Source organism: Silene latifolia, chromosome 2, assembly GCF_048544455.1.
Source record: "Silene latifolia isolate original U9 population chromosome 2, ASM4854445v1, whole genome shotgun sequence".
Taxonomy (NCBI): Eukaryota; Viridiplantae; Streptophyta; class Magnoliopsida; order Caryophyllales; family Caryophyllaceae; genus Silene; species Silene latifolia.
In genome coordinates, this window is record NC_133527.1 from 186,127,105 (window position 1) to 186,143,320 (window position 16,216).

Genomic DNA, 16,216 nt, shown 5'->3' on the forward strand with positions numbered 1-16,216 from the left:
AACATATTAACACAACACTAAATTGGATCAAGATCGGAGAAAATCAGTCAAAGTGACCCGTAAGGCCGTAACCCTCCTTTCTCTCTTCTTCCCCCCTTCAAAAGTCAACGGCAACAAAATGTTAAGCTTGCTCAAGAGAAGGTATTTTTCTTACATTAATTTGTAGTCGGAAACTATAACTTTTTGATAGTCGGTGGTGGAACTCATATTATTACCCATTCGTTACCCCTAAAATTTTTCACCACCTAATCTCAAATCCTGATTCCGCCACTGACTATAGTAGACTAATGAAAATGATTATTTGTTTCTGTTTGCAGTACAACTAGTGAAATGAAGGGGATGATCTTCAAACAACTAAGATCATGTTCAACTAATCCTGCTAAAGGAAGGTACATAATCTTCGCATTTCATCATTATTTTCGAAATTCTTGTAATATTTTAATTAGTTTAGTTTTGCATGTGTATACAACTAAACTGTTATCTTGATCCCTCCGTTTCTATCATTTGCTCACTTATTCCCGAGATTGATTTAGGAAGTTAACAAAGAAAAATTCTTAGATCCTTCCGCAGGATCATTAATATGTTCTCCCTAACCAATAAAAAAGTTATAAATATAAAGGTTAATTTAAGGAAAATATTAGCAAAAATGCTTCCTATGAATTTTTCTAACATAAAATGTCATTAATGTGTCCTTCCTAACTAATAAGAATAGGAGTATATTGTTATTATCAATGGCTATGCAATGGTCCAAATTAATATTCTCTAGCTACAGAGTACTCCCTGCGTTCCCTCGTCCCAGTCATTTGTTTATCATTTCATTTTTAGGGTGTCTTTTCCTGTCTTAGTCAATTGTTTTGCCTTTCTAGTGTTCATGGAAAAGTTTTAGGTTCGAGTCGATTCAAGAGTGATCTTATGGTGCTTTATCTATGATATAACGATAATAATATTATGCCTTCTGCTCTTCAAATTTGTTATTGGAATAAAGAGGATGACAGATTGACAGATAGTGGTAGTAGGTTAAGTCGCTATTCAACACAGGAAAGATAACATTAATTATTTTTGAAATTAGTCTTAGTGTTTCACTAGAGGCATACATATTCGTCTGAAGTGAAAGACGGATTAAATATGATTAATGTGGTGATATTTTTGGGCCCAACATGCAATTTCTTGTTTGTCTTATGTTTAAAGTGGGTGGATATTTGGCTCATCTATAACTACAGACGGATATCTCCGGTCTATAACGAGAATTTGTGTTATTGAGATTGAAAGTTTGAAACATTAACATTGGATTCGATTGAAATGCACAGACTTGAAAATAAGATAGCTTTGATAACTGGAGGAGCAAGTGGGCTTGGTAAGGCAACGGCCCAAGAATTCATTAAGCAGGGAGCTAGAGTCCTCATCGCCGACATCGACACTAAACATGGACCAAATGTAGCAAAAGACTTGGGCTCAAATGCTCAGTTTATCCATTGTGATGTTGGTGAAGAGTCCGATGTGGCCCAAGCCATTGACACCGCAGTAGCCCACTATGGGAAGCTTGATATCATGTATAACAATGCTGGTATAGTGGGCCAAAGCTACCCGCCAAGCATAGCGGATTTGGATTTGGATCAGTTTGACCAAATGATGCGAGTCAATATACGGGGGACAATGGCCGGTATCAAGCATGCGGCTCGAGTCATGATACCAGCTGGGTCAGGTTCGATACTTTGTACCGCGAGTATTTGTGGAATAATGGGTGGGCTTGGGCCTCATGGATATACAATATCAAAGTTCGGGATACCGGGAATAGTGAAGTCTCTAGCTAGTGAATTATCTCAACATGGAGTTAGGATAAATTGTATATCACCCGGTCCAATTGCGACCCAAATGGCCGTGGATGGGTTGGGCCGAGTTTATAAGAACGCAAGTCTGGAGCAATTGAAGGGTATATTAAACGGTTTGGGGGAATTGAAAGGGGTGGATTGTGAGGAAATTGATATAGCAAAAGCAGCTCTTTATTTGGCTTCCGATGAGGCTAAATATGTGTCCGGTCATAATCTTGTGGTTGATGGAGGAATGACCTGTTTCAAGAGACTTGATTTCCCATCTCCAAATCAATTTGAGTAATTATATTACTGCGTCTGCTATAATTATCACGCGAAATAAAAAAAGGTAAATAAATAATTGTAACGAGCGAATACCTATAGTATATGGAGGATTGGACTACATGATCGTGCTCCATTTGTGTTACTCTCTATTTTAATAAGTAGTTTCATTATTTTACTTTGTAAGTGTTTTTACAATAGTTTTATTTTGAATTGGCGTATTTGGAAGTCTCCACTCTCCAATAAGATCAACTTATAAGAGCAGGGTTTGGAGTTCGCCTTATTAAGTCAATAAAAGCAAGTGTTCGATTTAAAACTGGTATTAAAGTTTACAAATTGACGTATTTAATGTTGGAGCTCTCGTTGATAAAATTACAATTTCACCAATCTCCTTTCCAATCAAATATCCATTTCGTATTTTGAATAAATTCAAATTAAATTACCCGTTCTATTCCAATTAAACATGTCTAAACAATGACGAAATTTGTAGTAAAAAATTAAATTTTCCCTTACTATAAACCTAATTATTGTCCACCGTGATTATTGTGTACGATGATCAATTCCATAATGAGTACTGTTTTACCCACTCCAGCTCCGCCGAAGAGTCCTATTTTTCCTCCACAACGATAAGGGGCTAAAAGATCTACCACTTTAATTCCTCTTTCTAAAATAGATAATTTTGTATCTAACTGAGTAAAGGCGGGCGCATATCTATGAATAGGGGATGTTGTATGAGTCCCTTCGGGCCCTAAATTATCAACGGGCTCCCCAAGCACGTTATATAAACAATATAGCAATACTCATTTGTTAACAACAATAGCAATAAATGGATGGTTTTCTTACTTAAAAAAACCGTCTTATATATTTTTTTTGGGATATTCTCTCGTGTACCCCTCAACTTTTTCATTTTCTATAATATACCCCTCTTTTCATGCAAAAAAAACTTTGACCGTCAATAACTCTTGGCTACACAAAACTTTTTTTTCAAATTGACCTTCTTTAAAAGGTCTTCTGTTTAAAAAAAAAAATTCACCGACGTTTCAACTCGTAGTCGGGAATTATGGTCGGTCAAAGTTTATTCGTTAAAAAATGTTTGACCAACCATAACTACCGGCTACGTGTTTAAAAAGCGGTGATTTTTTTTTTTCTAATTGAAGGCCTTGACAAGATAATTGGTTTGAAAAAAAAAATTACCATTTTCTGAACTCGTAACAGAGAATTATTGTCGGTCAAAGTTTTTTTGTGAAAAAGGAGGGGTACACCATAGAAAACGAAAAAGTTCAGGGATACACGAGAGAATACCCTTTTTTTTTTATACATAAAAGTTTAGGTTTAAGGGTAAGCATTATTCAGTTCAAGGTCAGAGAAAACCATTGGCCTCTTTGAGAGATAATTAAATTAATATTTACAGATTCACTATCAACAATGTTACTTTTAAGTCAATGAGAATCAAACCTCCATCTTTGATCACAAGGTGGACTCTTTACGACCACCATGGGAAAAGGGAGCACAAACTTTCATGGTAGATGAAGTCGTTCTCCCGAATATAGTAAGGAGTACTTGTAAATGACACACCATTGTCGATATGTGCAAGTTTGCGCCATAATTGCATGTGGATGGAGTATATAGACACGGGTTGTTTAATTGTACTCGTTTCTTCATAATTTTGCACTAAATTTGTTGTACACAATTTAGGCTTTATTTACACCGTTCTATACTTATATGTTGAGAAGACAAAAGTAACACCATATTGTTTTAATTTCCTCTTTGATAAAATGTCATTATAGTGGGGTAGATAGAGACAAAGAACAATAATGCATATTTAAGCTCACTCTTACTCAACTAGTGTAGCTAATTAGATGAAATTTAAATTTGAACTTAAAAATGTATTCCAATATTAGGGCAATATTGTCTGGTTATATAATACATTCGGTCCACAACCATGTATATGAGGTTTAATCCTAAAATCAACGAATAGTGATAGAAGTAACCCAGTAATTTATAAACTAGTTTTCTCAATCTAAATCTACCGATGTGAGATAATAATACTTCAATCAACACACATGAAAAGAGACTTAGACAAAGTATCAACTGTCAAAAAATCATTCAAGCTATTTAATTAAGTAATTACACACGACTTTTTTGAATAATGACACGCATATATGATGAAAGCTTTACATTCTTGTTACGGAGTACTTTGTAATTATATTCGTTTGTACTATTATTATAATTTACTCCTTCCGTTCCAGTGATATGTTTACACTTTCTTTATTTCCCCCTCACAAAATAAAGGAAGTGTAAACATATCACTAGAACAAATGGAGTATAAAAGACATCACAAACTCTGCTTAAGAGCGTCTTAAGTTAAGACACCGGCTTATAACCATTTTAAATAATCTTAAAATCAAAGAGAGGTTGTGACTTGTACAAGGTCTTAACTTAATTAAGATCGTGTTAAGTAAGGCCTGCTATTCGAAAATATCACCTTTACTTAATTTTGCTCAATCGCATCGATTGTAGCACGCAACTACTCTTCCATAGTAGACTACTAGTATGTAGTAGTCATCGTTCCTACTATACGCACTCAAATTTAAGGTCAATTTTGTAGCCTTGTAAGGTTCATGCACGTAGCTAAGTCAAGTCACATACCCTATACAATAAGGCTAATTGAGAATGAAATAATTGACAAATTGATTGACAAACACATTATAAAAAAGGGCAAACAAGTGTGAGGGGAGGAGAGCAACCGTAGATGAACCGGAAGTTAGTAAAATTGAAATGGATTTGCATATAAAGGTGCGGCGTATGTATTAAGATGTTCACGAGAAACTTGGTATTTCCTATCTCAATTCTCATCTAATTTATTCCAAACACTCGTCCTTTCCTTAGTTATTGTAGGGAGGGAGTTGGTGGTAGTAACCAATTTCAAATTGAACTTACTTACCCTTTTGAAATTTCTATTCTACTAATCTAGCTACTATTTGAGGAGTCATGAATTGGATGGAATTCAAGTTGCTCCATTTGTAGTTGTAGTTTTAATAGCCAATGGCACATCGACAACCTTCTTTGTTTTGATTTGAAAAAAAATAGAGGAAATAAGCCGTTAAATTGATTTTCAATTACAGATGAAAAATTAAGTAAATTATCAATTACGGAGTATTTCATTTTCAAACATTCTCACTTTATAAATAATTTCAAAATTATAGCCAAAATATTGCTAAAGTTTAAGAAATTGCTCCCAAACTCCTATATTTTTGATTTTATGACGAAAATGTTCCCGATTTGTTTAATTCTCAATATATTCCTCGTCCATTTGAGCCGCCTACCCTTCAACCACCACAACCACCACCCAAACGAACTTGTCGGACTCCACTCATGGAGGACTTAAATCAATACTTCTTTTTTTATATTGACGTCCACGATGAAAGCAACGTCACTTTGTTTGATCATATATTGAATATAATGAATTAGGTTAACCATGGTTGAAAATTGAAAACAAAATAAAAAAGGTAGGGTGATCGGAACAAATCATAACTTAATTGCGTAATTGGTGAAATCAACTAGAAAATAATTTGTGGAATAACAAGATTCGGTGTTAGGGTTATTCTTGATAAATGAGATTGAATAATTTGAGAGTGGTCATGAATACAGAACTAATTAGGATTGATATGCATGTTTTATGGGGTGTGAAGTGGAGTTCGATGAGTTAAGTGGCGGGGTGAGGCTGGGTGATGGTAGTGGTTGGCGATGGGGTAGGTGGTGATTGATGGTTGAAAGGTGAACAATATAAAAATTAATAAAAACATGGACATCTTTGTCATAAAAATACAAAATTGAGAATTTGGGAGCAATTTCTAAACTTTAGAAATATGTTGGAGGTAAGTTTTATATCAATCTTCTTTAAAACAATACGATGAGAACTGAACGATAGAATATTGTTAGAGTATAAAATCGATCATGTGACTTCAACCATCAGTTTAAGCTTTTGGTTGAGATGGTTTCTTGATAAATACTGTGTATCATTTTAGATTGATATGGTATATACTTTATGCAATGACAATTGAATAAACATAATGAAGTATTTTTTGGTTTCTGAAAAAACATTTTCCCAAAAAATGTATACATATACATATTCCATATTAATATTTTGAAAGTCACAATAATTTGTGATTCATATGATCCTAAATAAAAATTCTAAAATAAAAATTTACCACTATTAAAATGGAGCTATTGAAGTCTTAAAATTAAAAGGACTCAATAGTCACCCTTTTTGATTCACAAACACAGAATTTATACCAAAATTATGGTGGAAGTGTGGAACTACCATGTTCCAATGAAACCAAGGGATATTTCTCTTGAATTTCTGTTTAAACAAAAAATATCAAATCCATAACATGTCGTTTGTCATTTTATGTTGCTCAAATACAAAATTTCTCCCATGCTATTACATTATTACCCAATAATAATAAAAGATGTTGTATAACTTTCAACATCCAATACCAAAACGGGACCTAAATTATCACTTCAGGGACAAAAACAACCTCATATCCCATCAAATTTTATCTGATGATCAATAATGTTTTCATCCGAATCTCCATACAAAATTTTCTTCTAACGTCCCTAAATATAATACTAAATTTATCCAATTAATCAGCTTGTTCACGTACCAATTACCAGTGCGGATCCTCTGTCCCATTTTATGTCCAATCTTGTATTCCCTTACTTCTCCTATTGACATATAAGGTCTTTGATATATATTATTACCATTTTTATTTTCTTATGTGTGATGTGTCAAGATCTTAAGATAGTGAGACACAAGATGAGACAAAAAGTGGAACAAGTGATCTCAATTGACTGTTAGAATCATGGGCGGATCTACTATATAGGCTATATGGGCTATAGCCCTATATGATTTTGGGAAAAAAAGTTTTTACTCTATTTTTCATGGAAGTTAGTAGCAAAAATGGTTAGATGCATTCCACAAAGGTGTTATTTGATGTAGTAGGTCATGTGTTCAAATCCCATAACAAACATTTTATTGTTTTTCTCTAATTTTGGTACATTGAGCCTCAAATTACTAGCACTATGACTAATAAATAACGGTGGTGTTGATTTTTTTTTTCAATCTGCTATAAATTTTGAATTATAGTTTAAATAGTTTAATGAAACTTAAATATTTTTAAACTAAGAATACTTATAACTTTGGTTGAATTTCCAAGATTAATAATTTATCAATATTTATTTAAATTGGAAAATTCGTTAATTGCTCAGTTATTTTACACCATATTTTTAACGTATTTAAATTGATGCCCGAAGGAAAATAAAAGGGCGCCACCGGGTGACACCCAATTTGGGCGCCACCTTCTCACATGGGGTGAGTGGGGACCCATTCAATTAAAAATGACTGTGAGAGGGTGGCACCCAATTTAGGCGTCACCCGGTGGCGCCCTATATCTTAGAAGATTATCATAGGTAAAAAACCAAAAATACCCTACATTTGTACTACAATTTAGGCTCCTCGACAAACTTAATACGTTCATTTATGCCTTCTGAAGTACTAATACCGACTCCATCACAATCTTCAACGTTATATAAATTTTCAATATTTTAGCTTTGAAATTTAGCCCTACATATTTTTCAATCCTGGCTTCACCCCTGATTAGAATTGAAAAAAATACCATATTAAACAAATGCTACAAATACCATAAATAAAAGTGGGACATAAAATTATTACTAACTCAAAATACCAAGTACTCGTTATGAATGTTAGAATTGAAAAAATTAATCCGCGTCAAATATTCTGACCCATATTAAATCTTCACTCGAAATGAAGATTCGAATTTGAATGCAACTTTTATTCATGCATATTGCCCATCATCGTTAAATAACCTTTATAACAAGTAACAACATAACACATCTTAATTTAATTAGAACCCTGAATCATCCAGCCCAACCGGATCTAAACAAATGCTACAAATACTAGTTTAGATCCCGCATAATAAATGTGCTATTATAGAGTTTTTATTTTCGTATTATTTAATAATGCTAAATTAACCCCTCATTAATTTTTCATATTTCACGTCATTATTTTTTGATATTAGAAAAAAAAATTGAACTGTAAAATTATTAAAAAAAAATAAAAAAAAATTGAACTGTAAAATAATAATGATATTTCATTAATTGTTCATTTTTCTCGTTATTGTATTTTGTTTCGAGGAAAAAAAACTGAAAATTAATCCAAAATAAATTGAGTAATGTGATGAAATATTTTTTTTTAAAAAAGTATTTTTTTATACCACAAAATTAATGATTCAAATCTATAAATTATCATTTTTTTTGTCATGAAAGTAATCAAAATAATTTTTGTTTTGTTTATATTACTTATATTTTAATTAAAAATATTATAGCTTAGTGTTAGTGAAAATTATATAATTTGATGAAAAAAATAATTTTAAAGAAAATAATTATATAATGAAATACATTATAATTATTAATTTCCTTTGTTCCGGGTGTAATTCCAGAGCAGATATTTGTTACCACTCGTAGCTTGTAGAAAGACGTCTTTGCTTAAATCCTTCTTTGATCTCTCCTGAAACGATGAACAAACTGAGGGCTCGGCTTTGGCCGAGCGTACTCACTCCGACGCTCAAGTCAGTAAACTTAGAGAGGTAAGTATGTGTTACTTGACTAAACGCGTATTGTAGAGAGATAAGGAATATATTACCAGATGAACAGTGGTTATTAGGTTAATTTGTGGATCCTTTCCTCAATGAGGGTTGAGGAGTATTTATAGGCTTTCACCTTTTGTCACGTAGTGGCCAAGTGGCTAGCAGGTGGAAAGACCGTTCTACCCTCGGCCGATGGACCTATGGCAGGCCGGCCGAGGGTCCTGGATATAAGTACGCGGATATGTGTCCCGGCTGGCTGGTTGTCAGGCCGAGACCCCAGTTGACAGGCCGATAGGTTGCATCGGCTAGGCTGTCTAAGTCGTTGACTTTGCTCAATGTGTTGACTTGGTCAGCGGTGCAGAATATGCCCCATCATCCTTATTTAGTGAATACAATTAAATTATCAATTGAGGGAAAAATTTTGAGTTCAACTATTCTTCCAAGTAGATAGGGGATGGAATAACCTAAATCTAGACTAATGCTCTGTTTGGTAAAATTAGCTGAAAAGTTAGCTGAAACCTGAAATGGTACTCGAAAACTGAAAAGCTAACTGAAACCTGAAAATGTAACTGATTAAGTAGCTGAAAAATTAGGAACTGATAAGGTAGCTTATTATATAAAAAAGTGTTTGGCAAACTAACTGAAAAGGTAATTGATTTTGATGAAATGACATAAAATTATATTATAACTATTTAATAGTATAGATTTAAGGGGTAAAAACGGAAAATCAAATCAAAACATGTACCAGAAATCTCAAATGATACTCTAAGTAGCATTTCATTTCATGCAGCTTATTTGGTTAAATAAGCTACTTGCCAAACGCTTACAAAAAAACAAGGTACCCGGAATTTTGGTCAAATAAGCTACTTTAACCAAATCAGGTACCTGAAATGTCTTGCCAAACGGAGCCTAATCCGATTCATACTCGATGAGATTTAACCCATATGCTAGGTTGAGTAATTAATAATCAGTCACTTCTATAATTAGATCTGGTAAACGGGTAATCCGAGTTGGGTTCAGCTCGAGTTATTTTCGCGTTTAACAAAATTACTAAATTAGGGCCGGATCAGGTCCAGTCAGTTATATCAAGTTATTTAAGTATAACAGACAGTTTTCAACAAATAAACATTTAGATGAGGTTAATTTAAATTCAGATTAAGTTCGACTTCTCAATTAAAGTGTTAAATCGGATACGGGTCGAGTGACTGGAGTTACCTATAAATCTACAATAACATTATCACCAAACCGTCTAATACTCTCATCCGTAAATTCGCGACGTACGAGTACGATACATTTGAAGAGAGGTTTTAAATAAGAAGCCAAAAACCGCCTTCTAGCAACCCTTTTAATAAAGCACATCATCCCTAAAAAGTTAGGCACCCTTCTCATTCAACCTTTTCTCCCTTTCTTCTCTTCCTTCCAAAAGCCACTTACCTTTTTACCCTTTCTAACAACCTCTCCTCCGTACACTAATAATTATGCTGTCTAGACAAAACGGCGTCGCATCATGGGTAATTGACAACACCGACCAAGACGACGCCGTTTCATGGTCCACTCCACCTCTTCCACCTCCTCACCATGACAGTCTCCCGTTACCGTTACCCCTCGACTGTCACGACTGGTACGTCACCAACAGTAACATTATCAACCCTCCCTTACCCCTACCCCACCTTCTGCCACCTCAGCACCACCTTCAAAACACTCAAACGACGTCGTATTTTCCTCCATTCCTCAACCCGTTCGACCCGTCAACCTCCTCCTTCTCCTTCCCACCCGACCCGCCCCTCCTCGGGTCGGACCTAGGTTACCTAGACCCGGCCCCACCGAAGATGCTCATGCCGCTTGATATCGGGTCGGGTTCTCAGCCCACTTTGTTTCAGAAACGGGCCGCGAAGCGGAAACGGGTTGAGGGTTTGGGGGAGGTAAGTGAGGAGGAGGATGAAGGAAGCTTTGGTGCGTCAATGGCGAATTATTATGATTCGGAGAATGATATTGGTGGTAATAATGATAATAATAATAATAATTGTGATTTTAATTATGAAGAAGGTAATTATTCGAATTCCAATGCGAATAGTGTTGTTACTGGTGGTGTTAACGGCGGTGTTGGTGGTGGTGGAGGGAAGAGGAAAGGGCCGCCGGCGAAGAATTTGATGGCGGAGAGGAGGAGACGGAAGAAATTGAATGACCGTCTTTATATGCTTCGCTCTGTTGTTCCTAAAATTAGTAAGGTAAAATATCGTCTCATTCATTTGTTTATCTTTATTAATCCGTAGTTTATTAAAAAAAAAAACCGAACTGTTGACTAGGACGTAGGGATTAAATTGGAGCGATGCATCGTATTTTTGCAGTTCCTCCGTCTCAATCATTAATTTACCTTTGCTGATGCATTGTACTCCGTATTTTTGTAGTCCCTCCGTCTCAATCATTAATTTAACTTTGATTAAAATACGTCTCAGATGAAAAATAAAAAAGTGAAGCAAATGGTTGAGTTAAAGGATTAGTTTTGAGTATATATGTGCAGTGTGCTGATGAAATTGAGTGATTTCAGATGGATAGAGCGTCGATACTTGGGGATGCGATCGATTATTTGAAGGAATTACTGCAAAGGATAAGTGATCTTCATAATGAATTGGAGTCGACTAATATGATACCATCAACTTCCCATCCTTCGACTCCGATCCAATCCAGTCTTCCGTCTCGTGTCAAACAGGAACTGTCCCCTTGTTCTTTGCCTATGCCTAATAATCAGCCTGCCAGGGTAGCTTTTATTTATTGCATTATTATGTTCCGTTTGGTTGATGCTTTAGTTTTGTTCTCGGTTGAGTCTTGTATGAGACGGTCTCACTCACATGTCGGACCAATATTGCATTATTATTTAATGCATTATTATGTGTGCCTTATTGTTATTGCTTTAGTTTTGGTTGATGATTTCTCATGTTATCGCTTCAGAATTTACTTGTGAGACGGTCTCATGTCAGACCAAATTAAACACTTGAGCACCCTATAAAATCAATAGTATATTGCTACTGAAGCTTGAGATCATGTGGGCTGATGTTTTGATTGCTCGTACAATTTCGACCATAGAACTAATAATCTGAATGGGATAAGTCAATCTTTCTTCCTTAACTTCACCCATATGACAGAGTTCACGGAGATATGTATTCGCAAGTACATCTCTGTAGTTTGTCATCTTGTAGATAAATTTATGTGCAGCAAATGACCATGAATAAAAGCCTTGTTTAAACCGCCTTACATTAACTTACTGTAAAATCATTTTACCATATCATCTTTGTAGTTTGTCATGTTTGTCCTTAGTTATCATTTTACCATTGTAAGCGACCCATTTGACTCTAATCGTGAAGTAGTTTTTCAATTGATCTGTTGTAAGATCGTTTTATAGGAGACTACCTAGACCATAAATGCATGTAGGAATGTGAGAAACAACCCGGGATTTCATTGATGGTTCGGCATCATAGTTGTGCTGTTCCATTGGGTTTAATTTCGGTATTGTGTAACTACAGATTGAAGTTAAAGCAAGGGAAGGAAGAGCGGTGAATATCCACATGTTTTGTGCACGTAGGCCAGGTCTATTGCTGTCCACAGTAAGAGCTTTGGACGACCTAGGGCTTGATGTTCAGCAAGCTGTCATAAGTTGTTTCAATGGATTTGCTTTAGATATTTTCCGAGCCGAGGTAAGCATTAAACTTCCTCGGATAACCTATAGGCTACAAGTTTATAAAAGCCCCTCTCATTTTGTGGGAAATATTTCCTCTGTGATGATTATCAACATAGCGTGAATCATTAAAATTTGTTTCGTCTTGAAAAATGGTTTTTAAATGTCAATATTGATATTCATTATGAATTTGGTCGCTGCGGCCTAAGTTTGGCTGTTCCATAAATGCAATTCAAAACTTAAATTGTGCCCAAGGCTTTAACGGTTTAACCTTTATAAATCTGTCCATTCTGTTATGCATCAGTGTCGTGATCCAGATTTAGTATGTGGACTTGAATGTTGAGTTGTTTGATCAGTCATCAGTCTATTACGGAATGATTTTTGTATGAAGTTCTTGTTATGGTGTTACACTAGTAAACAATGATACAACTGTAAACGACGTAGATCCTTTCACTGATTTTGATGGTGTAAATTATGGGTTGGAAATTAATGGAATATTGTGTTTGTTCTCAGCAATGCAGGGAAGGAATCGAAATCATGCCTGAACAAATCAAGGCTGTATTGTTGGACTCGGCTGGCTTTCATGGTGTGATATAACCTTTGTTCGTATTCCATGTATAAGCTCGTATACTCAAAACTCAGCTGCAAGTATCGACACAACAATGTTTTATGTAACTTTCACATGTTCGCCTAAATCAAGTGTTAAAAAGTGTTGTGTTGGAAGGATTGAAGTAAGTTGTAACATAGGATCTCAGTGTGCCGGAGTATGTATTTATTCTTTTTCTGCTTGGATATGAGGAAATTAGTGTTTGTTTTCGGGTTTTTGTTTCCAGATTTACTCTCTACATACTACTTGTACTTTTGTTTTTGGAATGACTAAGAGTAGATCTTTATTTTGTCATACCTACTGGTGTAAAAGTGCTCCAAAAGTAAACGTGAACTATTTACCGGGATAAATTGGAATATGAGAGTGAGTTAAATCTCTCAAAAATTAATTCAACCGACCTGGCCCAATCTGAAGTCGACTTAGACTCACCCCAATCTGAAACATTGAAATGACATGATCCAAATGCCCAGGAACAAAATCACCAGACCCGAAATGACTCAAAGTCAAAATGACCCGTATTCGACACCTGAAAATGATGTGCAGTAAATGTCAGTTTGCTAGGTCCAGTAATAAAGAGTCAAAGGCAGTGACAGAGGAGTTGAATGGTAGTTGAGAAGGTAGAGGAGAGAAAAATGTTGGTTGCAACGAGGGAATGCATCACTTATTCACTTATTCACTTACCTCATTTCTCTCTTCTATCCCATCCTATCTCTTTATTCTTTCCTTATATAACTCTATTTTTATCTCATTGTATTTTCTCTAACTTATCGTCTTCCATTTGAGGATGTTTATGTAGGCAGGTACGGAGAATTTCTTAATCAACTATTACTACTACGTTTTCAGTAACCTTTTTTTGGTCCGAACATATGCCTTTCTCAATGACTCTTTCCTGAAAAAGATAACGCAGTCTTAGTCGCGCTATGATTTGGGGTCAGGTAACACGATTTCTTGTTTTGAACAGTTAATATGATGTAAGATAATGGAATAGATTAGGCAAATTATGATTAAAAACATGATTTCTTGTTTTGAAGCAAGATATGTAATTTCGATTAGGCAGCCCGCGAGACACTGGGATAATGATGCTGTCGTTGTTATGTGTACCAAATTGGTTATTTCTTGTACAGGTTGGCTGTTCTTGAGTAGGTTTTGGCGTAAGGTTGAGTCGACTTTGTGACCTTTAAAATACTTTGCTGTACATTCTAATTGGTGATGGAGCACAAGGAGTCGGATAGAATTGTCATAGCAAAGCCAGTAGCATCAAGGCCGACTTCATCTGCCTTTGGATCCTTCTCAGAGCTCCTTGCTGGCACCATTGATGATTGTCCACCACGGGCTGTTAGGCCCAAGACAGCGAAACCTGCAATAAACATGGCTCCACATAGCCCGACATCTCAGGTGAGTAGTCTTCCCCATTTAACTAATTCATGGTCGAGACTTAAGAGTTGGCCCGCTTATAGCTTTTGTCGATTTTATTTTTTATCAGTAGATGTTCATTTCTGATCTCTGTTGTTCAGAATATTCAGGCTGAGTCATCTGGCATAGGTCCTAGTTGTTCATCAGATGAAGTTGGCAGAGTCGAAAAGCAAACCTTCATGGTCTTCAGACCACTGGCAAAGGTCGTCTCAAAGGCGACTGCTTCTCTTTTGGCTAGTATGGTTAGTATTGATCAAAATCCTAGAGTAACTTTTTCTTCGTTTATCCGCCACAAATCGTTTCATATCATTGATGCAGTTGGATCGCCATTTCAGTTTCGTGTCTTTGTAAATGGATTGTGTTTATGTATTGAGCAGGGACATTTCAACATCGCTAGTCAACAAACACTAGCCCAGGTTGATAATCGAGAAAAGAGCCGGTCTGTAATAAATCAACCCTCATGTAATCCTGAACAATCTCAACCAACTGAACCCCAACCCCCTAGGCCGCTTGATGAACATAAAACGGGTGCATCATCGTCAGCCATTGGTGATCGGCTCTCTTCTGACGGGTATAATTGGAGGAAATATGGGCAGAAACAAGTCAAGGGAAGCGAGTATCCAAGGAGTTACTATAAGTGCACACACTCAAATTGTCCTGTGAAAAAGAAGGTCGAAAGATCTTTATACGGAGAGGTAGCAGAAATCGTGTACAAAGGCGAGCATAATCATCCAAAACCAACCTTTCCCAAACGGACCTCATCTAGGGTACAAGGACAAGATTTCTATAGTAGCAATCCCGATTTAAATGACGCTGTCAACGAAAGAAATAATGGGTCTGAAATGAGATTTTCTGAGCAGTCCTCCTCTGCCGGAAAATCTCCTATGCTACATGACAATTCTGAGGTTTCTGTTGGGGTTAATGGTGATCCAAAAAGCAAGAGAAGGTGAGATATGTTTCTCTTTAGTTGTTTTAATTCATATGTCAGCTAGTCTAGCCCGAGTTTGAAACTCGTCAGAATCAAAATTACCCTTATGACTCCCTTTAGACGGAAGAAAATGTTCTTTTAACTATTCTTTTTTTTTTCTTAGGAAACATGGTAATAAGAGCAATGAAGGAGAACTGCATGATGGAGATACCGAAAAAGGTTGTATTTGGGTGCGAAACAATGCTGAGCCTGAAATAATGGGAGACGGTTTTCGTTGGAGAAAATACGGGCAAAAGGTAGTCAAGGGTAATCCGTATCCTAGGTTAGTACCTCCTCAAATCTACTCTGTCTCTATCCCAATCATTTGTTTACCTTTTTTTTTATATCTGTGAGGAGTATTTTAATCAAAGGTAAACAAATGACTGAGACAAAGGTATTACATAACTTCGATACACGGTACACCAACTTGGACATTGGTTCCAAATGGCCTGATATAGGATGTTTTAGCTATCATTTTGGTGTCACAATGTAGAGCAGAGTTATTTGAAGTCGGATTTCATGTTTAAATGCAGAAGTTACTACAGGTGCACGAGCGTCAAGTGTGATGTCCGGAAGCATGTCGAACGAGCACTGGATGACCCGAGTGCCTTCATCACAACATATGAGGGCAAGCATAACCATGAAAGGCCTTAGTGTATGAATATTTAACTTGCCTCTCAGCAGGACTCTTAATTTCTTACTACTACTATTTAATAGAGAAACTGTTAAGTACATGTAATATGAACTGATTCTTGGAATAAGCAAATTCAAATTATCATTGCCGATAATGGTTTTAAA

The 16,216-nt window shown here is 35.8% G+C and overlaps 3 protein-coding genes across 5 annotated transcripts; all 3 read left to right on the forward strand.

Annotated features, from left to right (window-relative positions):
* LOC141643787 ((21S)-21-acetoxyl-apo-melianone synthase SDR-like) lies at positions 1–2,406 on the forward strand. Its single transcript, XM_074453095.1, has 3 exons — positions 1–141; positions 318–389; positions 1,308–2,406. Exons 1-3 carry the CDS (start codon positions 119–121, stop codon positions 2,110–2,112), a joined length of 900 nt encoding a protein of 299 aa, XP_074309196.1. The 5' UTR covers positions 1–118; the 3' UTR covers positions 2,113–2,406.
* A 7,649-nt stretch (positions 2,407–10,055) lies between these two features.
* LOC141643788 (transcription factor ICE1-like) lies at positions 10,056–13,263 on the forward strand. Its single transcript, XM_074453096.1, has 4 exons — positions 10,056–10,986; positions 11,307–11,516; positions 12,280–12,450; positions 12,945–13,263. Exons 1-4 carry the CDS (start codon positions 10,237–10,239, stop codon positions 13,026–13,028), a joined length of 1,215 nt encoding a protein of 404 aa, XP_074309197.1. The 5' UTR covers positions 10,056–10,236; the 3' UTR covers positions 13,029–13,263.
* Positions 13,264–13,370: 107 nt separating this feature from the next.
* Positions 13,371–16,216, forward strand: LOC141643789 (WRKY transcription factor 44-like). Of its 3 annotated transcripts, none has more exons than XM_074453097.1 (6): positions 13,371–13,973; positions 14,163–14,433; positions 14,553–14,693; positions 14,829–15,397; positions 15,543–15,701; positions 15,952–16,216. In XM_074453097.1, exons 2-6 carry the CDS (start codon positions 14,248–14,250, stop codon positions 16,070–16,072), a joined length of 1,176 nt encoding a protein of 391 aa, XP_074309198.1. In that variant the 5' UTR covers positions 13,371–13,973; positions 14,163–14,247; the 3' UTR covers positions 16,073–16,216. The 3 variants fall into 3 exon arrangements, with proteins under 3 accessions (XP_074309198.1, XP_074309200.1, XP_074309199.1); XM_074453099.1 differs by having other exon boundaries at positions 14,562–14,693; XM_074453098.1 differs by having other exon boundaries at positions 13,371–13,838.

Bases quoted from the DNA above. Each gene is read 5' to 3' on its own strand.
- LOC141643787 (XM_074453095.1), top strand. From the start codon at position 119: ATGTTAAGCTTGCTCAAGAGAAG. The intron at 142-317 runs GTATTTTTCTTA...TTCTGTTTGCAG, and splicing joins TTAAGCTTGCTCAAGAGAAG to TACAACTAGTGAAATGAAGG. The intron at 390-1,307 runs GTACATAATCTT...TGAAATGCACAG, and splicing joins ACTAATCCTGCTAAAGGAAG to ACTTGAAAATAAGATAGCTT.
- LOC141643788 (XM_074453096.1), top strand. From the start codon at position 10,237: ATGCTGTCTAGACAAAACGGCGTCGCATCATGGGTAATTGACAACACC. The intron at 10,987-11,306 runs GTAAAATATCGT...GAGTGATTTCAG, and splicing joins TTGTTCCTAAAATTAGTAAG to ATGGATAGAGCGTCGATACT. The intron at 12,451-12,944 runs GTAAGCATTAAA...GTTTGTTCTCAG, and splicing joins TAGATATTTTCCGAGCCGAG to CAATGCAGGGAAGGAATCGA.
- LOC141643789 (XM_074453097.1), top strand. From the start codon at position 14,248: ATGGAGCACAAGGAGTCGGATAGAATTGTCATAGCAAAGCCAGTAGCA. The intron at 14,694-14,828 runs GTTAGTATTGAT...TGTATTGAGCAG, and splicing joins CTTCTCTTTTGGCTAGTATG to GGACATTTCAACATCGCTAG. The intron at 15,398-15,542 runs GTGAGATATGTT...TTTTTTTCTTAG, and splicing joins GATCCAAAAAGCAAGAGAAG to GAAACATGGTAATAAGAGCA.